This window comes from Marmota flaviventris, chromosome 17 (assembly GCF_047511675.1).
Source record: "Marmota flaviventris isolate mMarFla1 chromosome 17, mMarFla1.hap1, whole genome shotgun sequence".
Lineage (NCBI taxonomy): Eukaryota > Metazoa > Chordata > Mammalia > Rodentia > Sciuridae > Marmota > Marmota flaviventris.
In genome coordinates this window covers 17,479,439-17,506,345 of record NC_092514.1, presented here as the reverse complement: position 1 = coordinate 17,506,345, position 26,907 = coordinate 17,479,439, and the positions used below count along the sequence as shown (strand labels likewise).

At 35.2% G+C, this 26,907-nt stretch overlaps 1 protein-coding gene and 1 pseudogene across 2 annotated transcripts in view; both read left to right on the top strand.

The window, feature by feature from the left end:
- The window catches only part of Znf286a (zinc finger protein 286A), a 50,847-nt gene extending 40,714 nt beyond the window's left edge, over positions 1-10,133 (top strand). The window contains exons 4-6 of one of the 2 annotated variants that reach the window (XM_027956000.2): positions 2,311-2,437; positions 4,263-4,358; positions 7,698-10,133. In XM_027956000.2, coding sequence (XP_027811801.2) covers positions 2,311-2,437; positions 4,263-4,358; positions 7,698-9,901 — 2,427 coding nt within the window. In that variant the 3' untranslated portion in view covers positions 9,902-10,133. The remainder of the gene's footprint in view (positions 1-2,310; positions 2,438-4,262; positions 4,359-7,697) is intronic. The other variant, XM_071603784.1, reaches the window with a different exon arrangement.
- Positions 10,134-15,696: 5,563 nt separating this feature from the next.
- On the top strand, positions 15,697-18,137 carry LOC114108408 (pygopus homolog 1-like; annotated as a pseudogene).
- Positions 18,138-26,907: the final 8,770 nt, after the last annotated feature.

Here is a 26,907-nt window from a genome sequence, read left to right as displayed (position 1 = left end):
TATTGTGATGACATCAACAAGTCATCAACCTATTTTTGTTTTACTGGTTTTTATTGGCATTTATTTTGTTTTGTTTATAGAATTGCTATTTCTGACATTTTTAAAATACTTTTTTCCTAGTATAGTTCTTCAAAAGGAGAAATTTCAGTGCTAAACATTTTTTATCTGATAGGTACATGTTTTTTTTTTTTTCAAACATCTAACAAACGGTTTAAGACTGATGAGGGAGTTATATTCACATGATTATTATAATCAGACCAAAAGGAAAGAGTCATGATATTTTCTGACTCTCATATAAGGTTGAGGTACGTAAGATAGAAACCAGTAAAATCATAGATAGTTTAATAGTAAAACCAGTAAAATCATAGATAATTTAATAGTGCCTGTATATAGGTTGATATTTTAGGTTAGTAATTTAATTCCCTAACAACAAACAACTAGAGAAGCATAACTTCAAGATGAAGAGGAGATAATAAGAACCTTTAAAATCAAATGAGCTTTATGATTTTATAGTGACATAAGAATTAATATAATTAGTCCTATTCAATTGAAGGCCAAACTTTTCAGTATTATTGGCTCATTGCAATGAGAAATACTTCATACCAAATGAAGGAGGACATAGGGTTATTACATCATTTTGAGGGAGAGTGGAGTTCAGCAGAAATTTTAATGAAATCAATGATTTGATAGGTGCAAATCAAAGTGGGCTTTGTATAAAGACTGAAAAGTGGAACTGGTGTTCTCTCTCCTCAGAAAGTATAAACTTAAGATAAATGTAAAGTGTGTTCAGTATCCCATGGTGTGAGCTCTTTATCTGGGTTGGAAATCAAAACTGCATCAAAGTCACTTTCATTTTTTTCTGACATGATTTCAAACTGTAAATTTTCTGACAGTCTAAATTATAAAAGTTTCTTAGTAAAAAGCAGTAGTTATTCAAAGAAGGGGCCATTTGACACTTTACACCTAGAGTGACTATGCAAGAAATATTTCTGCTTAACTTTGCTGCTGGTTTTCTCTGTGTCTCTTATTCTAACTTGACAAATGGGAAGGCAGAATTTTATTTTACTTTCTCAGCCTGAGATGATTTTTACTTTATCAAAATTTATCAGGAAGAAATCTTTACGTCAACCTAACTTAATGCAGTTTTCTCAGAATCTTTAGGATAAAGAACATCATAAGGCATTTAAAGTTGCTTCTATTCCTTGATTTGATAGCTCATTTTTTTTAGTATTGAATAATATTCCATTGTCCAGATGTACCAATTTATTCATCCATTCACATACTGAAGAATATCTTGGTGGCTTTCAGATTTTGATAATGATGAATAAAGTTCCTATAAATGTCCATGTGGAGATTTTTGCTTGGATATTAAGTTTTCAGTTCATTTGGGTATATACTAAGAACTGGGACTGCTGGATTGTGTGGGAAGAATATACTTAATTTTGTAAGAGACTTTTAAACTGTGTTACAATGCCATTTTGCAGTTCTGCCAGCAATGAGTGAGAGTGTCTGTTGCTCCACAGCCTGGCCAGCATTTGGTGTTGTCAGGGGTCTGGGTTCTGGCATCTAATACATTCATAGTGGTATTTCAGTATAGTTTTAATTTGCAGTTCTGTAATGACATATGATGTGGAGCATCTTTTCATATATGTACTTGCAATCCGTTTATCTTCCTTGGTTAAGTGGCTATTCAGGTATTCTGTCCATTTTTTTGACAGGGTTGTTCATTTTCTTATTGTTGAGTTTTAAAAGAGTTCTTTGTATATTTTAAATGTCAGTCCAAAGGCCTATCTTCTTTTTCAGTCTACTTTGCTGTTTCCTCCTGACTCTAATACTCACCCCATTTTATATGCAATTATCTGGATTATAAAATATATCTTTTATTAAGTAATATTCTATGGATTGGAATTGGAAGGAAGTTGACATAAAATAGGTTTGGAGGGAGAAGAGATGATTTGGATGCAAACTACCAGAATTACTAAATATTTTAAAGGTTTTCTAGGGAAGAAGAAAACCATATTGTTCAACTCCAGGTATTAAGGTAGGATCAATATTTAGTTAGAGTTTATAAAAAGCTAGACTTGAAGTGGTCTGAAAAAATCCTGCTATCAGGTAAGACACCAAAGCTGGAATAGGCTTCCTCTTCTGGTTTTAGGTTCTTGTCATGTATTCTGTAAAGGTTGAACAAGTTGACCTATATAATCATTTGGTGATTCTGATTGTGAGAGTTCTTCCCCAGTTTCATACTTACTGTCTGCTTAACAAGTCTAATTCTATGATCCCTGGGTAATTGCTTTGTATTTATTTTAGGAATCAGTGACATTTAAGGATGTGGCAATAGACTTCACGTTGGAGGAATGGAGGTTGATGGACCCTACACAGAGGAATCTGCACAAAGATGTGATGCTAGAGAATTATAGAAATCTGGTCTCGCTGGGTAAGGCTAACTTCTATGTTAATGGCTTTGCCTATTTGACCAGGTTTTCCAGAAATATTGAGCCTCTAAAGTTTTTACTGAGTGTGGCTTAGAGTTTAGGTGTCAAAAATCTCTTCATCTCAGGGGCACGTTGTTGTAATTCATGCTGTTCCTCACTTTTAACTAAATGGTATGCTCATTGTAGATAAAGAAATATTTGTTTCTTTGGAACCTTGGCGATTGTTGACAGTCCTACAGATATAGGATCAAAGTTTTTCCTGATCATTGCCATAAATTGGAATTGTTATCATTGCCTCTAGAAAGGAAGGAACAAATGCGTTCATTTTCTTTCTAAACTTAGATTATTCTCATGATCTGTTATCCCACGAACCTAGATCATAGTGTTGAGCTCTCCTTGAGGTCATCGTAATGCTCTAGAATAAACTATATGACTGAACATTCTACTATGAGAGGTTTATTCTATAACTGTGCTATCCACTATGGTAGATACTAGCCACTTATGTTTTTGTTTTAATTAGAGCTTTGTGGTTATACATAGTAGTTGAGTTCATTCCAACAAACTCCTCATACATGCATGGAAATTGATTTCAGTTCATGATCCCCACATTTTCCTCCTCCTTTCCTGCTTCCCCTCCCCCTCCCTTTTTCCTTCCTCTAATCTACTAAATTTCCTTTCACTTATCTATTAATTTGTATTTGATTGGTTCCTTTTGTAATCTTATCCTTCCCTCCTCTTTTCTTTATTTTACTCTAGCTTCCGTATATGAGTTTGGCTAATTTCACTTAGCATGATATTCTCCATTTCCATTTATTTACCAACAAATGCCATAATTTCATTCCTTTAAATGGCTGAGTAGAACTTCAGTGTGTGTGTGTGTGTGTGTGTGTGTGTGTGTATGTGTGTGTGTTGTGTGTATGTGTGTTTATCACAGTTTCTTAATCCATTCATCAGTTGATGGACATCTGGGTTGATTTCATAATTTAGCTACTGTGAATTGTGCTACTATAAACATTGATGTGGCTGAGCTGCCATAGCATACTGATTTTAGATCTTTTGGGAAAATATCCAGAAGTGGAATAGCTGGATCATATGGTGGTTCCATACCTAGTTTTGAGGAATCTCCAAACTGCTTTCTAGGGTGGTTGTACTAGTTTGAAATCCTACCAACAATGTACAAATGTTCCTTTTTCCCCACAACCTTACCAGCATTTATTGTTGTTTTTATTCTTGATCATTGCCATTATGATTGGAGTGAGATTAAATCTTAGAGTAGTTTTGATTTGCATTTCCCTGATTGCTGGAGATGCTGAATATTTTTTCATGTATTTATTGGCCTTTTGTGTTACTTCTGTTGAGATGTTTGTGTTTAATTCTTTTGCCAATTTGTTGATTGGGCCATTTGGTTTTTTGATGTTAAGATTTTTGAGTTCTTTGTGTATTCTGGATATTAATCCTTATCAAAGGTAACTTGCCAAGATTTTCTCCCATTCTGTAAGCTCCTTTCACTTTCTTAATTGTTTCCTTAGCCGTGCAGAAGAAGCTTTTTAGTTTAATGGCAATCCTACTTATTGATTGTTGGTTTTATTTCTTGTGTACTTATGGTTTTTGAACACTGAAATTTGGCTGGTCCATCTAAAGAACTGAATTTTATTTTTTCATTTATTTTAATTTCATTTCAAATTTAAATAGCCACAAATGACTAATCAGCAATATTAGTACAGTTCTAAAGCTTCTTGTAGTGGTCCTTACAGAGATTGAGACAAAAATTGGTAATAATTCTTGATTGTAGCTTCAATTAAATCCTATTCATTTTTCTCTGAACAGGGCTTGCAGTTTCCAAACCAGACATGATAACTCATTTGGAGAATGGGAAAGGACCATGGGCAGTGGTGAGAGAAATTTCAAGAACTCCCTATCCAGGTAAGTTAATCAGAACCAAGAAACTGGGGTTTATTTCAAATAACAAATCATAGGGAGAAATTCCACAGAACATAGGAAATATTTGGGGTGATATTTCTTCAAAGCTGCCTCAAAGGAAAAGATCCGGTGTCCCATTCTTCTCGCTGCCCATTTCTGTTGCCCACTGTTTTCTCTTCCCCTCTCTCTGTCCTCTCCCTTTGGTTCATTGTACCATCCTACTTTGCTTTCTTGGCGGGGCATACTTTTTACAAATATTCCTTTATTTTTTTTTATTCAAACATTCACAACATAACCCTTTATGTTCTATCCTTTCCAGTTAACTTTTTGTTTTTCTGATTTGTTTTATCATAATATGACATTTATTTTTTCATTTTTTCCTAAAAATGCTTCCTTAAGAGGGTCACCACTGATTTCTTTTAAAATAAACCCATTTACTTGTAATTTAACATTGTTCAACTGCAAGGCTACTGAACCTATTCGAAGACTGTCTTCCTTTTTTCCAGGTTCTTAACTCCTTGAGAATATGAACAAGGAACCAGTTGAGAATCAAAATATAGAATTCATTTATTTAATCAGTGTTTATGATATATCTGTATGCTGTGAACTAGGTTAAATACTAGGACAATAGCAGTGAATAAGATGTAATAGGTCCCTACCCTTATGACAATTGAATTTCAACAAATAAAAACAAGTTAATTAGTGGTTGGAGTACCTGTTAGCTACAAGATAAATGAGGAGATATGGGATAGTAACCTGGAAAGGGATGAGGGTGCCTGCTTTGGATAGGGTGGTCAGGGGAGGCCTCTGAGGATGTGGCATTTAATATGAGACCTGAAAGGTAAGAAGAAGCCAGCCAGAGGAAGAGAAGAGAATCATTTCAGGAAAAAAAAATCAGCAGTGCAGAGGACCTGATATGGAAAAGAACATAATATGTTCTGGAAATCAAAAGGAAGTCTCTGAGACTGTAGCGTAAGTGAAGGGGGACTGCTACAAAATGAGATTAGAGGTAGGGTCAGGAGGCAGTCTGCAGGGCATGGCAGATAATGGTAATGAGTTTGGATGTTAACCTAAGGGAGCTGAGTGCAAAAGTATGAAAAGAATTTTTAAAATATTTGCTTTTTAGATGTCGGTGGACACAATAACCTTTATTTTATTTTTAATTGGTGCTGAAGATTGAACCCAGTGCCTGAGGCATGCTAGGTGAGCACTGTACCACTGATCCACAACTCCAGTGCCTTGAAAATATTTTAATTAAGAATTTTTAAGAAACTAATGCTGTTAATGAAGATTTAACTTAAGGTCATAAAGCCACCAGGAAGTTAAGAGGTTGTAACAACAGTCTAGACAAGAGAAGACAGTACCTTTATTACAGTGATGGCAGTGGACATGGAAAAAATTAAATGGAAATTAGTTTGAGTATTCATTTTTTTATAACTCACATATATACTACATATATTCTGTATTAAATAATACTATTTATATTTAAATGAGTCAGTAAAAGTTAGTGGAGATAGATGAGTATCTAAAGGAGATTATTTTTTTTCTTTATGAAGAGGGAGAGAACAATGATGCAACAGTTAGGGGAAAATATAGAATGAAGAACAGCATTTTTGTTGTATTTTTTGGGATGGAAGTTTCCACAAAATGGTTCAGTGTTCATAGAAATGCCTCAATCACTAAAGGACTGAAGGGTTTGAGAAGGTTTAAGTGGATAAAGTCTAGACTGAAAAGGAGGGATTGTCAAGGAGATCAACTCCTGTCTTGTAACACTGAGAAAGATTGAGAAGATGGGCACAGATGTTGGTCAGCTGGTAGTGGAAAGGTTAAAGCATTCTGTTATTAGGGCTTCCATATTCTGTATAATATGAGGCAAGGTTAAGAGCTTATAGTAAAGAAAGAAAGAGTTGAGAGTTTTTATTTTTTATGGAATATAGAATTCACAGAATTCATCTGAGCCTGAGAAAGGTATTTAATTACAACTTCTATTAATCTTTAATACTTACCAGAACTATTCCTATTCCCTATTTCTTTTGTTTCAGTTTAGAAAATTATGTTTATCTAGTAATTGGTCCATTTAATCTAAAGTTTTAATTTCTTGGTATTAATCTCCGTCCTCTGATTATCTTTTAAACATCTATATAGATCTGAAGTAACATCCCCCTTTTCATTCCCGATAATAATTTTTGGGTGTTCTTCTATCTTTATCTTTATCAGTCTTTCCAGGGTTTATTAATCTTATGTGGCTTTAAGAAACCGGTCTTTTTTTCCTTCTTCTGTGTTTGATCTCTTGTTTCATTACTTTCTGTTCTTTGTTATTTCATTACTTTTACCTCCTTAAGGTTTAATTTATGGATTTTTGCTAATTCTTGAATGGGATACTTACATCATTGATTCTAGCCATTCTTTTTTTCTAATGGTGTATTTAGGTTTATAAGGACTATATGACACATTTTTATATATAACATCTTCATATTAATGAGTTCAAAGTATTTGGTGATTTGTGTTGTGATATCTTTGACCCTTGGGTTATTTTTAATTGTTTTTTTAAATTTATGCTGAGGATTTTCTAAAGATAATCTTTGTTATCTTTAATTCTACTATGGTCAGAGGATATCCTCTCTTATGATTTGAATCTGTAAAAACAAGTTGTAAGATTACTTCCTAAAGAATTATTAAAAATGAATTTTTGACAAACCATTAGAAATGTTCTTAGAACCCATAATAAATTTGTGAATGTTATCCTTGGTTAAATAATAATTTTCACTGTTTGAAACATCAGTAACTATAAATACTAATTTTGACTAATTTTTTGTTCAACTTTTGGAAAATTAGTATCTTCTTCCATTAAGTTCTATTAAAAGGTATGTACTAAGACTTAAATAAACACTTTGCCAGGGAAATTTGAGAGAAAACCCTCACAACAAAAACAATAATGAGAACAAATAAAATGGGTGGTTGGGAAGAGATGTGTGATTTTTGGAGCAAATGAGAAGCAAGGAAAGAGAATGCTCTTTAAAGAAATTGGCTCTAAAGGGAAGGCGGAAAGGGAGAAGTATTTGAGAGACTTAGAATCTAAGGAGGGTTTTGAGTGATTTTTTAATAGGAAAAAAATGTCATTGAATTTGTGAGTCTTTGATTCTTTGTACAACTACCCTCCCTTAACCATACCTTCATCTTCCTAGAAAACAAGGTCAATTGGAAAGCAGTTAAAACCATATATTAATTATAAGCCCCTTTCACTTTTATTATCATGTTTGGTGAATTTTCCATAAGCTTAAGAAATAGGAAGTTACTTGTTTCTTCTCTTTTTTCCCCTGGACATGGAAATCAAACCTGCAGTCAAGAATGCTATACTTACAGAGGATATTTTTGAAGAAGATTTATTACAGGAAACTGTTGTAGAGAAACTCACAGAGAATGGTCTGTGGGATTCCACAAAGGGAGGATTATGGAAATGGAAGGACAAAATATTGAAATTGCAAAATAGTGAGAAGAGTCATCTGAGTCAAAGAAGAGTAACACACAAGAAAATTTCCACTGATCAAAGAGGCTTTAGATTTGGGTCTGTTCTTTTCCTAGAACCAGGAATTATCACAGAAGAGCCCCATGGCAAATGCAAAATACATGAGGAAAACTTCACAGAGAATTTAGATTTGATTACAGATACTCATTTGGGAAAGATAATTTGCAAGAATATGAAAGGCAACAAAACTATAAACCAGACTTCAGAATTTAGTTTAGGGGAAAAATCCAGTAATAAAGAAAAACCATATAAATGTAGTACATGTGAAAAGGCCTTTCGTTATAGATCATTACTCATTCAGCATCAGAGAACTCACACTAAAGAAAAACCTTATGAATGTAATGAATGTGGGAAAGCGTTCAGCCAGCCTTCATATCTTAATCAACATAAAAAAATTCACACTGGAGAAAAACCCTATAAATGTAATGAATGTGGAAAAGCTTTCATTGCTTCATCTTCACTTATGGTACATCAAAGAATTCATACTAAGGAGAAACCTTATCAATGCAATATCTGTGGAAAATCCTTTAGCCAGTGTGCCCGCCTAAATCAGCATCAGAGAATTCAAACTGGAGAGAAGCCCTATAAATGCAGTGAATGTGGGAAAGCATTTAGTGACAAATCAAAACTTGCAAGACATCAGGAAACTCATAATGGTGAAAAACCCTACAAATGTAATGATTGTGGGAAAGCTTTTAGGAATAAGTCATATCTTAGTGTACACCAGAAGACCCATACTGAGGAGAAACCTTACAAATGCAATGAGTGTGGGAAATCTTTTAAAAATACCACAGTTTTTAATGTTCATCAGCGAATTCATACTGGAGAGAAACCCTTTAGATGTAATGAATGTGGGAAAGCCTATAGAAGTAATTCAAGCCTTATTGTACATATCAGAACTCATACAGGGGAAAAACCCTATGAATGTAATGAATGTGGGAAAGCATTCAACCGCATAGCAAATTTCACAGAACATCAGAGAATTCATACAGGAGAGAAACCCTATAAATGTAATGAATGTGGAAAAGCATTTATTAATTATTCATGCCTTACTGTACATCACCGGATGCATACAGGAGAGAAACCTTATAAGTGTGATGAATGTGGAAAGGCCTTCATGCGTTCTTCATCTTTAATTATACATCAGCGTATTCATACTGAAGAGAAACCTTATCTATGTAATGAATGTGGGGAATCCTTCAGAATAAAATCACACTTAACTGTACATCAGAGGATCCATACTGGGGAGAAACCATATAAATGTACTGACTGTGACAGAGCATTCACCAAAATGGTAAATCTCAAGGAGCATCAGAAAATTCATACAGGAGTGAAACCCTATAAATGTTATGATTGTGGAAAGTCCTTCAGGACAAAATCATACCTTATTGTGCATCAAAGGACACATACTGGAGAAAAACCATATAAATGTAATGAATGTGAGAAAGCTTTCACTAATACATCACAGCTTACTGTGCATCAAAGAAGGCACACTGGAGAGAAACCCTATAAATGTAATGAATGTGGGAAGGTTTTCACAAGTAACTCAGGCTTTAACACTCATCAGCGAACACATACTGGAGAGAAACCATTCAAATGCAATGATTGTGGAAAAGCATTTAGCCAGATGGTGCATGTCACAGAGCATCAGAAAATCCATAGTGGAGAAAAGCCCTATAAGTGTGATGTCTGTGGAAAAGCCTTCAGGAGAGGTTCATACCTCACAGTGCACTGGAGAACACATACTGGTGAAAAGCCCTATACTTGTAAGGAATGTGGTAAAGGTTGTATTACTCTATCACAGCTAACTCTACATCAGAGAATTCATACTGGGGAAAGGCCTTACAAATGTGAAGAATGTGGAAAAGCCTTCAGAACTAACTCAGATTTCACTGTACATCTGAGAATGCATACTGGAGAAAAACCCTATAAATGTAATGAATGTGGAAAAGCCTTTAGGAGTAGTTCAAGCCTTACTGTACATCAAAGAATTCATCAGAGAGAAACTCAGTTAATTTAGAGAACAATAAATTGTTGATCCAGATGTCAGCTCCATAATAAGAATCTTATAAACTATATTTTATGAATGTAGAAAAATCTTCAGTAGAAATTCATGGAAAATATACTCTGAAGAGACACTCTAAATATAATGAATGTGGAAAAAGCATTTAGTCATATTAAATCTTAGAAGTTAAAAGAAATTCACACTAGAAAAAAACAGTGGACAAATAAAAACCTTCATGCAGATTTCATACTTTTTTTGGTATCTATTTGACTATTTTATGGGTTTTTCTGCTTTTCTTATAACATAGAGGTGCTTTTTATATGCTTTTGATATTAATTCCTTGCCATGGGTGTACAAATGTTTTTCTCAACTTACAAATTATACTTTTCTACACAGGAAAGATACAGCATTTTAATTTTTATAGTAAAATATATCTTTTTAAGTTCTCAATTTACTTTTTTAATTAAAAGACGTATCCTTAATCCCTGCTTTGTACATAATCTTCTAAATTTGTTTCCAGGATTTTGACATTTTTTTAACTTAACATTTAATCTAGATGAATTAAACATCTGGATTGAAAGACTTAGAAGAGCAATTCCAAAAGGCCACTAAACTATAGAAAAATTTAATCCTAACTAGCACTCAGGGAGATGCATATTTAAGCCACATTGGGATGAAAACTTCCACTTCATGGATTTGACAAAATTTAACCTTTTCTTAGCTAGTGGGGACTCTTGACTCAGAGACGAATGCAGCTACAGTGCATAAGAACACAAATAAAGATGTTTGTTGAAGTATTGTTTTAGAAGGTAAAAAAGAAGCCCCAACTAGAAGCATACTGCCAATTAATAGGGAGATGGTTGGATATATGTGACATATATATATATATATATATTTTTTTTTTGGAACAGTATGAGAATAATTTTTAAAATGTGTTATATGAACTGACTTCAAGATTTTTTCACAATGTTTAGTTTAAATAATTGCTTTGCAACAGATGTATATATAAAAGACTTCATTTACATTGAAGTAATGTCTACATGTATTGTATAATGATGTGTGTGATTATATGTGCATAAAGAATAAAAACCAGATTGTCAATATTGGTAACCTTGAAAGGAGGGAGAAAAGGAGAAGCGGGAATAGGGACATGGAGAAAAAAATAGAAAATGTAAATGTAGCATGTATGATATAAAACTATCTGTGTAAGATGACATATTTATGTGACCACCAGAAAGTGAATGAAGAGATGGTTTCCAAAAAGTTAATGAGAATTGCTCTAGAGTTGGTATCATTTGTTTGCAATTTTTTATTTGATTTTCTATAATTTTCTTTGCAATGAGCATGTGATATCTATATAAAAAGGAAAAATCTTTTTTTCTTGTGAAATTGATCAATTGGACCCCTAAATATGTGCCAGGAACTACTTTAGTTGTGGGGGAAACCTGTGGGAGAGGGGGGCTTAAGGATCTGAGGGTATGGGAATGGGCTCTGAAGTCAAATACATTCTGAAGAACTTAGTCAGCACCTCATTCCTCCCACCTTCTCAGTTTCATTTGGAGGTTGTAATCAAAAGTCCAGATGAAAAGTATGTCTCAAGAACATCTGAAACTTGTTTCTAGATTGTGCATCTGAAGACCACAACCTCAGAAAGTAGTTATACAGAAAGTAGTTTCACTTTCAATGTGGCACCAAACAAAAGGTCATAATGGCAAAAGGAGTATGTTGGAAGGTGGGCCTGTGTGCAGTCTCAAAACTTTGCATGATGGAGGAAACAGCCACAAGCTTCCAAGTCCGTGAATGAGTGCTTGGAAGTTCTGTGAATAGTAGGAAAGGTCTGTAGTCAAAATGAGAACCCAAAGGCTGTGCCCCTAATACCAAAAGCTCTTAACAAAACATGAACTATTACATCCAGAAAGATCAGGACATTATGAACTACACTTCATTAGTAGTAAAGATGAAATGCCTCCTCCCACAGTGGATAAGTATGCATTTAATTTGGAAAAGGCTTATTTAATAAGTGATATCATTGTCTCCCATTATAAATGAATAATTTCATTTTGTGTTTAAAAGTGCCCTTTTGGATTGAGTTTTAATAGTGAAATCTATTAACATTTACTAAGAGGCTTACCTCTTTTAAGTATAGTTAATGTACTTGGATATAGCCAGTTTCTCATTGAGAAGTTTGAGTTTCAAACCCTGAAATAACTACTTGTAATCCCCTCTGTTAGGCAGTTGATGCAACCTGATGCTAACTCAGTTGGTTTGTTCCTTTTTGCCTTCTAATCCTCACCAAACCTAAGCCCTGCCTTCCAACCCTGACTTGGGGCAAACCCTTTCACCAAGAGAAGCAAAGTTAGCACATTAAAATGACATAAGGACTGAAGAGTATCCTTTGAGTAAGGGGATAGGGATGATATAGTCATTTCCATGACTTAGCAGTTTTAGTGGAGTGGTAAGGAGCCAAAGCTGATGTGCTAGTTCCTTTCTCTTCCCATAATGAAATGCCTGAGAGAACTTACAAAAAGAAAAGTTTTTTGTTTTTTTTTGTCTCATAGATTTGGAGGTTCCAGTCTATGATTGATTGGCCCTGCTGCTTTGGGCCTGGGACCAGGGAGCATAGCATTAAGTGGAGCAAACTTGTTTGTATCATGAGCTAGGAGAAGGAGGGGAAGAGGCCCTGGTCCTGTAGGCCCTTTCAAGGGCACTCCTTTACTGATCTAGGGATCTCCCACCAAGACCCCAGTAGCAACATCCTGGGTACCAAACCTTTAACATATTGCCCTATGGGGGATATTCAAGATCCAAACTATAACATCCTGGTTCTAGTGTATACTAGTATCTCATTATAGGTCTAATTTACATATCTTCAGTCACTAATAATGTTGAGTTTTTTAGGCTCTTATTGGTTTTATGAACGCCCTCTTTAACCCAAGTAACTATGACTTCCTTTTCATTTGTAGGATACTTTATTCTGGATGCAAGGTATCTTTTAGATATTTGTGTTACAAATAGCATCTCCCCACACAGCTTGCTTTTCACTCTCTTAATGATATTCTTTGAAAGAATAGAAGTTTTTATTTTGATTAAGAGTAATTTTTCTTTTTTTTTTTAATTGTAAGTGCTCTTTGATGCCCAGCTTGAGAAATCTTGTCCTAGCTTGTCCTACATTTTCTTCCACATATCTACTATTTTACTTTTCACTTTAATATTTGTGATCCATCATAAATAATTTTTATGTACATGTGAGTTGAGAACAAATTGACATTTTTGTATATAAATATAAAATTTGTTTAACATCATTTTCATTGAAAACACATCTTTCCTTCTTCACTTGAGTTGTAGTGGAACATGTATGATAAACCATCATATATGTGATGGTCTTCTAAGCTGTCCTGTTCCAGTGTTTTATTTTGTTTAGCATTGTACCAATATCAATTCTTAATGAAAACTGGTAGTATATGTTTCCTGATTTTTTCTTCTTGTTCAAAATCATGACTACTATTCTAGGTCATTGGCATTTTCATAATCAATTTATGAATTATTTTTAAACAAATCATCCCACCAACAACAACCTGGGATTTTAATTGGTATTGTATAAATAACAATATTGACACTTTCATCTTATGGGCATGCTTAAATTTCATTTATTGTAGATATTTTACTATCATTAATTTTTTTTGTTATGTAGAATGTTTTCATTTTTTTCAGTTTCAGAAGTTTTGCTATTTTTTCGGTTGTAGATTTTTTGGGTCAGTTGCAATTGATGTTTTTGATATTTTAAATGCTATTTTTAAAATTTCATTTTTGATTGTTGCTGCAATATACATAACAAATATATTCTGTATGTATGTGTATATATGTACATGTTTTTAAAAAGGCAGCCATATAACCAGTTACCTTGCTAAATTAATTTCTTAATTATAATAGTTTGTTTACTCTTTTGGACTTTCTATGTTTCAGTTTTTACATTATCACAGATAGCATATGTGTCCATAGAAAAAAAGCTTAATCCTTTATAATCTTTATACCATTTTTTACTGTACTGGCTACTATCTAGGATCTCCAGAAGTAGAAAGAGTAGATAGACATCTTTGCCTTTTTCTCCAAATCTAAAGAAAAACTAAATATTTTTTCATCAGTGTGATATGAGGTAAATTTTAGATAATGTCTATTACATTAAGGAAGTGTTTTTAAATCCTAGTTTTCTGAGGTTTATTATCATTGACAGATGTTGAATTTCATTAAATGCTGTTTTGTAACTCTGGGAATGATTCTTCTGTTAATGTGATTGAATTACATGAATTTGATTTTTTTTATTTCCTTAAATTGTGGTGAGATGTACATAACATTAAAATTTGATAACTTAACCATTATTTTATATACAATTCACTGGTGTTAATGATATCCAAATTGTTGTGTATCCAGTACTACCATCCATGCCCAGAACTCTTTTCATCTTGCAAAACCAAAACTCACCACCCATTAAACAACAATTCACCATTCTCTACTCCACTTCCCAGCCCCTAGAAACCACCACTCTACTATCTGTCTTTACAAATATGAATACTTTTTTTGTTTCCTAATATAAGGAGAATCATACAGTGTTTGTCTTTTTGTGATTAGGCTTATTTCACTTAGTATAATATCCTTAAAATTTGTCTAATGAATTTATTTTTTCGTGCTATTGGGATTAAACCCAGGGGCACTCTAACATTAAGCTATAACTCCAACCCTTTTTTGAAGACAAGTTTTCTTGACATAGCTGAGGCTGGCCTCAAAGTTTGATCCTTCTGCCTTAGTCACCCAAGTGGCTGGGATTAACAGATATACACTACCGTGACCAGTTATATGGACTTCTTTTGGGATTAGTAAAGCAACTTCACATTCTTGAATTAGATTCCATTCAGGCATTATGTGTTACCTTTTTTATGTACTTTTGAATAAGATTTGTCAAATTTTAGCTTTTTTTGTACCTTTATTTTATTTATTTTTGGGTGGTGCTGGAGATCGAATCCAGGGCCGTGCACAGGCTAGGTGAACACTCAACCATTGAGCCACAACCCTAGCCCCAAATTTTGTACTTTTATATAGGGTTTTGTGTCTGTCCATGTTGTCTTATGTTTCCTTTTTTGGTTTAAAAAAGTTTTAAATTTAACTGAGGCATAAAATTTGTACAACTCTGTGGGGTACCATGGGATGTTTCAGTACTGTTTCCTATCATGTAATAGCTTTACCAGAGTTTGTTTCAGATTATAATGGACTCATAAAATGAATTTAGATTTATTTCATTTTTTATGTTTTCTTTCTTGTTTTGTTTGGTTTTGGTTCTCTGTAAAATATTATATAAGATTAATATTATTGGTATTATAGTTGACATAAATGGGCTAGGAGTTTTCTTTGTGAAAATATTTAAGTTATAAATCTAATTATTTTTACTATATAGGACTATTAAAATATTCTATCCCTATGTAAGTTTTTTTTGCCAGTTTGTAATTTGTCCATATTTTATCAAATAATATAATTTTGGGCTTTAAATAGTTTATGATATTTTCTTATTAAAGTTTTAGTATCTGTATGATTCAAAGTAATATTCCCCTTTTCAGTCCTCATATTGGTAATATTTATGTACTTTCTTTTTGTGTGTTTAGGTTTTATAGGCATTTAATATTTTATTAATCTTTTCAAATCATCTCAGAACAATTATACAGTTAGTTTTTTTTTTTCATTAATTTATGTTCTTTCATTTTATACTATTTAGATATGATTCATTGTTCTGTTTGTAGCTTCTTGGGATGAAAGTGTAGATAATTGATTTCAACATTTCTTTTTTGCTCAGATTTATGTTTAACATTGTATATATCTTCATAAGTACATATTTAGCTGAGCTCAATTGTTCTTATCACCTTTATTGAGACATACACGATAAGTTGTACTCATCTTAACTTCACATTTTGGTGGTTTGGGAAAATTTATACACCTGTATAAACAAAACCAAAACAATGAACATTTTATTACCCACAACTATTTCCAATCTTTTCCCAGATAATTCTGCCACTTGTGTCTCCAAGAAACCATAGACCTGACTCTTGTCAATATAGATTAGGATTTTTTTCCCTAGGCTTTCACATAAATGGAATTATACAGGTTTTATTTTTATGGTTCTACCTTTTCATTCACCAGTTTTGAGATTAATTCTTGCAGTGTATGTCAGTATTTCATTCTCTTTTATTGCTAAGTAACATCCCATCACATTAATGAACCACAATTTATTCACCCATTGATAGAAATTTCAGTTGTTTTCAGTTTGGGGCTATTATGAATAAATCTGATATGAACATTCATGTACAAATTTTTGTGTAGATGTTTTCATTTAAATTGTATAAATTTCTAGGTTTTGAACTGCTGGGTCATAGAGTAAATGGTATGTATAACTTTTATAAGACACTGCCAACTTGTGTAAGTGTCTATACCATTTTGCAAACCAGCAGCAAAATATAAATTTTCCAATCACTCCTAGCCTTGACCACTTATGGTATCATCATCTTGGAATTTTTAGCTTTCCTAATTTGTATAGTAGTGCTTTACAGTGGCTTCAATTTGCATTTCCCTGATGATGGCTTTCAATATTTTTTATGTAATTGATGGTCATTTCTCTCTCTTTTGTTAAGTACATGTTTAAATCTTTTGCTCACTTCAAGACATAGGTGATTAGGGTCCACATCCCTGCAACCTTAGGTTGCACCTCACAGCTTCAGCACACCATCAAGGAAAGAAGCCGCTACCTTTCACAGCAAAGAGACTGATCCCCGCAGCCTGGGGTGGGTGGTAGAAGTCATGCCTGGTGTTCTGTAGTGCCAGCAGAACAGGAGAAGGATCCCATTTCTCTGAAGAGAGTTTGAGGTGGCAGTAGTGGACTGGATGGGTTAGGAGGTCCAGTTATACAACTAGGAAGCCTACATAAGAAAAAATAAAAGGCAAATACATAGGAACCCGTTCCTCCATTGTCTGAGTATGTTCCTCCACCAAATCCAAACCCTTGATGATCTAGTGACTGCTAATCCATTTGACGACAACTATAACACTCTTTCCTACACCACAACCTTCATCACATCAGTGTCTCAGCCCTGATGTGCCTTTGGAAGCTAAATGGCATTCAGAATGTCACCTCATGTTGCCCCCAAGAATTTCTTCCCCATATTGTGATCCTTACTCAGGAATCAGCCACATCCATTTCCCCAGAATCCTATGGGCATGGGTTTTAATCCACCTCATGCTGTAAACTTTTGGTCACACAATAATTCATGTTTGGGAAATCCATTTTATAATAATGTACTAAGAATATTAACATGCCTAATCAATATTTAGACAAAATCCTCTGAAAGCCTCAGATTCCTCCACAGAATGCTAGCCAAGTATCTAATTCTGATTTGGCATCTAATTTTATTCCTGGGAATAATTCAAAATTTACTTCTCCATTAGAGTCTAATCATTTTTATCCCCAAATATGTTTTATCCCCAAATACTTTTGGTCAGGCAAAAGCACTACCTCCCAAAACAAGACTTTAGTAAAGGAGGAACCCAAATCACCAATCAAAATTCGCCTGTTCATCTCACTCACTTGAATATGGAGGATATAGTGACTTAGACTAATATTGAATTTAAAAATGTTAAAACAATTCAATAAATCAAGAAAACAGCCATTTGAGTAGCACTGAAGCTACAAATAACAGCCTTGTATATGGGACCCAGAACAAGCCAGGACACCTGGAGGAGCAGTAGATGCTTGTACCACCAAAAACTGCTATAAGTGCTGTCTCCATCTAAACTCATGAGCATTCAATCTTCAACCCACTGTATCCTTGTGGAATTTGTACACACGAAGTGGCTGATGATCAGGATGCCATCTTATGTGAGGCCTCTCCTCATAAATGGTTTCATCAAACCTGTACTGGAATAACTGAAAGAGTGTATGACCTACTACCCGCAGAAGAAGTCTTTGGCTGTGTTACCTGTATGGAAGATGAAGATGTCCAGTTAATGCCCACTAGAGAAACTTTTGGTCCACCTGCAGTGGGCAATGATGCTTAGTCACGGGCATTAATAACTAAAGTAATTTTTCTGTCTGTATTATAGAGGTTCAGTGATATAGGATTTAATGTTTTATATTTTTTGAATGCACACACAAAAACATTACCTTTCAGTTTTTATTAATATAGTATTTCCTTACTAGTGCAACTTTTGTTTTCAATGCTCTCTAAGTCAAAATAATGTGTTTGGAGGAATAAAGGAAAAAATGAATGGGGTCATTAGTATTGTTGAGTTGTAAATATTCTTAATATAGTTTAGATAGAAATCCTCTAACATGTTTTTATGTTGTAAATACTCTCTCTGTCTTTAGCTTTCCTTTTAATTTTCTTAGTGGCATTTCTAAAGAGCAGACTTTTTAATTTTTGATAGATATCAATTTATCACTTCTTTTTTATAGGTCATATACTTAGGGGCCTAGGTAAGAAATATTTATCTACATTTTTAATTTATAATTTATTCTAAAAATTTATAGTTTTAAAATTTATTTATAGGCTTACAATCCATTTTGAGCTATTTTTTCTGCTTATAGATTTTGACATGTTATATTTTTTCATTCAGTTAAAAATATTTTCTAAACTCCACTGCCCCAGTTTTATCAGATCTTTGATTATTTAGAAGTATGTTGATTAATTTCAAAACATTTGTGGGATTTCTTATTTACCAATTATAAATTGAAATCTAGTTTAATTCCAGTGTATTATTTCAATCATTAGAAATTTGTTTAGGCTTAACTTATGGCCCACCCTCTTGTTGTTTTTGGTTAGTGCTCTTCAGTCTTTTGATAATAATGTGGAAATAAGAATTTTTACTCAAAAATTCAGCATTTAGATGTGATGTTCTGAAAATATTAAATTGATTAATAGTGTTCTTCCAATCTGTATTCTTATTTTATTTTTTATTTTTAGATACACATGTCAGTACTGTATATTTTAACGTATACATACATGGAGCATAACATATTCTAATTAGGATCCTGTTCTTGTGGTTGTACATGATGTGGAGTTAACACCGGTCATATGTTCATATAGAAGGATAGGAAAGTTACGCCTGATTCATTTCACTCCTTTCCTATTCCCACCGCCCCACTCCCTCACCTTCATTCCCTACCTCTCCCTTTTCTTCATTCCCCTTTGTCTAATCCAATGAATTTCTATTCTACCCTCCCCACCCTTTCTTGATGTGGGTTAGCATCCACATATCAGAGAGAACATTCGTACTTTGATTGTTTGAGATTGGCTTATTTTATTTAGGATGATATTCTTCAGTTCCATCCATTTCATTGTCAGTTGAGTTGCTATAAACATTAATGTGGCTGCACCACTGTGATATGCTGATTTTAAGTCCTCCTTTAGGTATAAGCCAGGGAGTGGGATAACTGGACCAAATGGTGGTTTCATTCCAAGTGTTCTGAGGAAACTCCATACTGCTTACCAGCAATATATGAGTGAATTTTCCCCCACATCCTTGCCAACATTTATTACTACTTATATTCTCAATAATTGCCATTCTGACTGGAATGAGATAGAATCTCAGTGTAATTTTAATCTGCATTTCTCTAATTACTAGAGATGTTGAACATTTTTTTCAGATATTTTTTGACAATTCATATTTCTTCTTCTCTGAAGTGCTGATTCAGTTTCTTTGCCCATTTATTGATTGGTGTGTGTGTGTGTGTGTGTGTGTGTATGTGTATATATATATATATATGTGTGTGTGTGTGTATAATATTATATATATGTTTTGGGTGTTAAGTTTTTTGAGTTCTTTGTATATCCTGGAGATTAATGTTCCATCTGAGGTACATGTGGTAAAGATTTTCTCCCATTCTGTAGGCTCCCTGTTCACATTCTTGATTGTTTCCTTTGCTGTGAAGAAGCTTTTTAGTTTGATACCGTCCCACTTATTGGTTCTTGATATTCAGTTTTATCCTTGCTCTAAAACCTGGTTATTCTGGAATCTCAATAGAAACTCCAAGGTCTTTACTGGCCCCTCTGGCTTGGCAGGATTTGTGACAGCTGTAATTTGTTTTTGCAGTATTGGATTGCTGATGAAACCTATGCTTTATCTTTTTCTTTTCTTTCTTTTCTTTCCCTCCCTCCCTCCCTCCCTCCCTCCCTCCCTTCCTTCCTTCCTTCCTTCCTTCCTTCCTTCCTTCCTTAATGGAGTTTCTCTTATTTTTACCATAAGCAACTTAGGAGTCAAAGAGGTAAGGGAAATTTTTTATACAATTTTTTTAGGATTATCTAAATGTACTGGAATGTTTATGAACGTATTATTCATAACATCCCCAAGTGGAAATAATCCAAATGCCTGTCAACTAGAGAAAGAATCAATAAAATATGCTATTTCCTACAATTGAATATTATTCAGAAAAAAAGGAGATGAAGTGCTGGTGCATATGACAGTGTGAATCAATCTTGAAAAAGCATTAAGCAAAACTATAGGGAAGTAGTTGAATAAGCTATACCATGGAGTACTATGTAGATGTGAAAAAACTGAGCTGATATGAAGTGATTTCCAGGACAAGCTGGCAAACAAAACCAGCAAAACTGTGCCAACTATGCAGAACGTATTTATGTAGAATGCAGAACATTCTATATTTATGCTAAGTTACAAAGTTACTTCTTAAGTGTGCCCTCAGTGGTTTTTACCACTTTCATAATTTTGGTGGGACCAGGAACTCATGGGAGCACCAGGGTTCTCTTAATCCTCGCTTCTTGGAGCTGACTGGCCTTGCGCGTTTCAAAGTTACTTTCCATGTCAAGCCATCTGGCTTCATCCAGAGTGGGATGAAGCCCCAGATCCCTAGGTCCCCAGCTCTCCGCAGCACATGAACCGGGCATCTTCACACAGTAGTGGTCTAGCCTGCTCTGCCTGCTTGACCTTGGTCCCCCAGCCTGAAACCTGTAAGAGTCACTGCACCCTCAGCTGCACCCACTGCACCCCATGGGCCCTGGCACCTGGGCATCCAGCTGCGCTCTATGGCCTCTCCTCGGTTCTGCACAACGTGACTTTCCACCGCATCCCTTCACACCCTTTCTTATTGAGTTAACATTTATAGAAAAAACAAAGAAATTGCATGAGGAAGCTACTAAGAAGCACAGGAGGAAAGAACCTGTATTAAAAGATTGAAATTCTCTTGCTCTGGTGACTTTGTGGCTTTGTGGCAAACTGACTCCAGATCAGAAGGTTGTGTGTTCAAATCATATCAAAGTCATAGTTACCCATATTCCCAAATGGTGCACTAGGAGATTTGAACATGGAAGCTTTTTCAAGAGCAAAGCAATATCATTTTCAAATATAAAAAGAATGATTTAATTAGCATATGGGTACTGATTTTCACCCTGTTCACCTCCATCTAAAATTCTGACTCTGTGACCCCACCCACTTCCCCATGCATCTTGCTAAGTCACCGAAAGAGAAGTTTTGAAAGCAAATCAAAACCACCAACAGGAAAATAGAAAACAGGAAAAGGGCAAAAGTAGTTCACAGAAGACAAAATAAATATTTTTAAATATATCAAAGAAGCAATTTCTTTTCACAACAGAAAACCAAGGTACAATGAAATTTTATTTGCTTGTTTGTTCATTTATTTATTTTTCAGTGCCAGGAATCCAGCCCAGGACTTTGCACATGATAGACTAGGGCTCTGTCACTGAACCCCACCTCAACCCCTCAATGACTTGTTTTTAATCTAAAGTTGGCATGATCAAAAAAGTCCACACTAAATTGCACTGCTCACACTTTGTTTTAAAATATTTTTTAGATGTTTATGAACCTTTATTTTATCCATTTATTATATGCGGTGCTGAGAATTGAACCCAGTGCCTCACACATGCCAGGCAAGCCCTCTACCACTGAGCCACAACCCCACCTCTGCTCACACTCTTAAAGCTATAAAGGAGAACAGAAACATAAGACTACGAATAGAGGAAATCAAAATAATGATAAAAGCATAGTTTTGATTTAGCCAGTTTACAAAAGTTCTCTAGTGTATTTCTCAGTATGGCTTCTGTTTCTTTTGTTGTAGAGTTCTTGCAGGAATGACACCCTTGTATGTGATGCATATTTATCACTAAACAGATGGACAATTGTGTTTCTCCCTACTATGCATCCGTAACCTCCTTTCACATAGTTTCTTCTGTTACATCTTTTCTCTGCATTGAAGGGCCTCTTCTCAGTTTGTCCACTGTCTGGGAGTATGTTTTTTGCAACTTCAGTTCTATTCTTTATGATTATAATTTGGTCACTCTAATTTTAGTTTCCTTATGATGTTTCTGCATCTTATTATCTCTCTTAGTTGCTCCATAAGGACTTTTAGAAAGTAGACTTTATTTTTTAGAACGTTTTTGGTTTTATGGCAAAACTGAGCAGAAGACAGAGATTTTCCACACACCTCCTACCTACACAAATACAATCTCCCCAATTATCAATACCTCCCCCAAAATTTGATGTATACATTGCAATTGATAGTTTACACTAAGACTCAATCTTAGTATTATATATAATATGGTTTTGCACAAAGTATTATATATTATATGGGTTTAGACAAATGTAAAATAAACATATATCCACCATTAGAGTATCCTACAGAATAGTTTCACTAACCAATTCAAATAATACTCTCCAACCTGTCAGATCTTGGGTCTCGAGTAAATGTATTCATTCCTCAGTATTTGGCAACTACTGTTTGAGATAGAATTGGAACTAAGACATAGACTCTGCTCTGAGGTCACTGTCTGGTGAGGGACAACACCCAAGGGTTATAATATAATGCAGAGTGATAAATTGTTGTGTGCAGGTGACTAAAATCATTATCTTCTCTCTCCCTCAAATGCTTATCACCAATTTCATTTGGATCTGATGTTCTTTTAGGATATAAAGAGTTTTAGTGAAATTTACTCAGGGAAAAGAAAACTTAGTACTTTGGGGATAGTAGACAGTGTGTGCCAGATCTCAACCAAGCTAACCATGGGATCTACAATTTGACAAAGCTGGCTGAGCCCTCTTGCTGATGACCTGTAGTGGGACCTCATCATTTCAGTTACATTCTGTCTCTGTGGAGCACATCACTTCCCATCAAGATTCCCATCACAAAAGGAATAATACCACTAAAGAGATCGATGGTACATCACATCTGTCACAAGATGTTCTACATGAATGCTTGTACATGATGGAAGGAGGAGGGAGGGAAATCCAAACAGAGATGTGGGGTGGATCCATCATTTTTCACGTCTTCATATGTCCAGATATACGTCTTCCAGCTAGTGGATGGCCTTATGTTTGTTTCTTGTAGGGAGTTGTCAGCTTCCAAATCCTAATGAAGAATAAAAGCAAGTGAATGTTTATTAGACAAATTATCTATCATTATTAAACATGTTTTGTAGAGGGCAAAACTTGCAAATATCTGCAATGGTGTCATGGAGGCAAGCAGTCATGCACTGCCTGCTGGTGGCCACATGAGAAAATGGCATGAGAGCTATGGCACTCAGTGATTGTCAGCCAAGACTTAAACTTTTTCAGAGGCCTGCTATTACATCATATCCAAATTCTGTAATATCAATGCTTTGGTGGTTTCATCTGGAGGAAAACAGTTTTATCATTTCACATTATAAACAAGAGGGACCTTTTCCCAAGTGCAGTGCTGTAAGGAATATTCTTGGGCACCAGAATCAGGATCTGGATTGCAGGGCAGAAAGTAGACATGAGGTCTCTGTCTCACATGAACAGCAAGGCCTGGGTGACAAAGTGTGGAAAATACCTGTTCTACACTACAGGTATTTATGGCTGGTATAAAGAACAGTACACCACATAAGAACATGTTGATGGAATTCTTGTGATTGTATATATTATAATCATTTTAGAAAATTTGAAAATTATCACCCCACACATCTCTAGATGTTCAACTAAATTTAGACGGTTTTACAAAATTTGGATCATCTGATATTCTCAGTTTCACTGATAATCCATTATGAGCATTTTTCCATGCCTTTCAGTTTTTGATAATAGAATTTAAGCTGGACTCAGTAGCTCATGCCTGTTCTCACAGCCACTTGGGAGACTGAAGTAGGAGGATTCAAAGTTCAAGACCAGCCTCAGCAACCTAGCATAGCCCTACATAACTTAGCAATGACCCTTTCTCATAATTAAAAAATGAAAAGGGCTGGGGATGTGGCTCTGTAATTAGGTTCCCTGATTTTAATTACCAGTACAAAAGAAAAAAAAAGAAAATAGAATTTAAATTTGCTTATTCCTTAATATATCTTGTGCACAAATTACATGCTTCTATGCTTCCTGCAGCCATCTCCCTGCAGTATTCAAATCTGGTTTACTATGAAAATGGAGCTCAATTTCTGTCATCTCCAGGCAACTTCCCAATCTAGAATAATCCCTCAGACTTCCAGAGAACACTCTCTTTATTCTTTCCTTTATTAGATTGTAGGATCCTCACATCATATCTATATTCATCTTTAGACCTCAGGACACTGCAGGTCTTAGTACAGATGAATTCTTCCCTGTTCCCTACTTATCCACAAATGTCCAGGCTCTTTTTCTGTGGTCACACACCTGCACTATGCTGCCCAGCTTCCTTGTGTTATGTGTGGGCACATGACTAGTTCTGGCCAATGGAAGAGAAGTGGGACTGAGAGGAGCCACCTGTAGAGCAGGCCCATACATTCCCCTCATGTGAGTTTCTCCAAGTTCCTTCCCTCCTGCTGAGGGATGCAGACTGGGGCTGAGATCCAGGGTGGGGATTGGTGAAGGCATGAGAAGGAAGAACTCTGGGCTCATGAATGCCTGAGGGAACAGAGCTGCCCCCCAACCTGAGTACCAACCAGTAATGACAAGTAGACACAAAGTACAGCATGAGGCCACTGAAATGATATAAGTTGTGGGGTGATTTGGCATGATGTAATGAAGACATATGCTTTAAAACCTGATCATAGGACTAACTTACATAGGCATCTCCCTGGCACACCAAAAATACAGAAGGAATTTGACCCTATCAGTTTTACCTTTGGACCCTACTGTTCTTGCCCCCAAACCTGTGATCCCTCAAAATATTTTTAAGTCTGTACTCAATACAATGAAAGCAGGATTATGCCAACATTTTAACTTTTTTTTTTTTTTGAGGAAATATTTTTGAGAACAGACTTCAATAACACATTTTTAATTCTAAGGCTTTAAAATAATTAGCGGGGCACTGTGGGACCCACCTAAATCCCAGCAACTCAGGAGGCTAAGGCAGAAAAATTGCAAGTTTGAAGCAAGAACTGCAACTTAGTGAGGCGCTGCCTCATAAATAAAAAATAAAGAGCTTAGGATATGGTTCAGTGGTGAAGCACTCCTGACTTCAATAACAACAACCAAAAATTTTAAAAATAAAACAGTATAAAATATATCACACAATATACCAATTTCATTTATCTACACTTATTTTTAGTTTAATGAAAGTATTTTACAGTTATATTTGACATAAATGACTTGATATCTTGTCCACATTACAATATACTTATTATAGATTCTAACCCTTAAAGATTAATTTAGCAATCACTATTTATGTCTTTTCAAGTGTCCTGGGTCAAGCACTGCATAGCAAAATATTTTCAAAGTATTTTTCCATCAATTCTTTTTAAATGATTAGTATTACCATACATCATGAATGGTTTTAGTCAGTGTGATGTATCTTCATTAGTGATATTGACAATGGGAGTTGAAGTGTCCTGGTGTCAAAGCATTTTACTTCCTTCATCACAGAGACTTTTTTTTTTTTTTGAGAAAGAGATGGACACAACACAGTGCCTTTATTTTTTTTATGTGGTGCTGAGAATCGAATCTGGGTCCCACCTGTGCTAAGCGAGCGCTCTACCGCTGAGCCACAATCCTAGCCCAAACAGAGAATTAATTTTGAGCAATTCTAGGAGCATGCTGTGTCTATGAAGGCCTCCACCACCTTCTGCTTCCCCACCTTATATAAGTATAGGAGGGGATTTTCTCCCAGCTCCTTTTGGGGCATAGCAGATGAAAGACCACACAGAGGCTCTAGCCATTCTTCCAGGGAACTAAACACAGGCTTCCCAACAAACATCCTGGGATACAGCGCAGACTTTGCCCCTCTCTCTGGGAATGAAGAATCATCAAGAAAAGAGAGGGCATGGCAGTGGGCATGGAATCAAGAAATCCCCAAATAATCTTTCCAGTTTCACTTGCTTTGAGTTACTGGCTTTTAGTTCACTTTAAAAATCACTACTTTTGGATGTCTAGCAGCTGAGCAATGTTAATAATCTCTGAGGTGTGAATTTGGTCACTTTTCGGGGATGTGAAGGCCACCTTTGTCAAAACCATCAACTCTTCATTTGGATCTGAAAGTGTCTAACAGGGGACTTTGATGTCAAAAGGCTGAAAACTACACCCTCACGCCATGCTGATGCTACCTTGTTCCAAAAATTCAAGTCATGAAAAGCCATGAGTGTAGACTGTGCATGCACAAACCACTGTCTGCTTCACCTCCAGTCACTGCCACCTGCTCCTTCATCCCATAAATGACCCAGAAGCCTAGCCTCAGGGAGGCAGATTTGAGATTTGAGATTCCCACCTCCACACTTGGCTGCCTTGTGAAAAAGTTCTCTTTTGCAAAATTGTCTCTAGGATGGGCATACTGTGAGAAGGCATGACAGGCCTGGTTTGGTAACAAATCAGTGCCTAGCACCCACAAAAGACTCCACTTTCTCCACTTAATCTTGGAGCTTAGGAAGGAACGAGTCTGTTCTTGAACACATGGTTTAACTTTGTCTATTTCTTCAACATAAAGACTTGGTTTATAGGGCAAGCAACTCATCAAACTAAAAGTTTGTCATTGCTCACCTCTCTTGTAGCTAATTGTGGCTACAGCTCAAGCTGATGAGAAGTGAGGAGAAAGAATGTGGGGA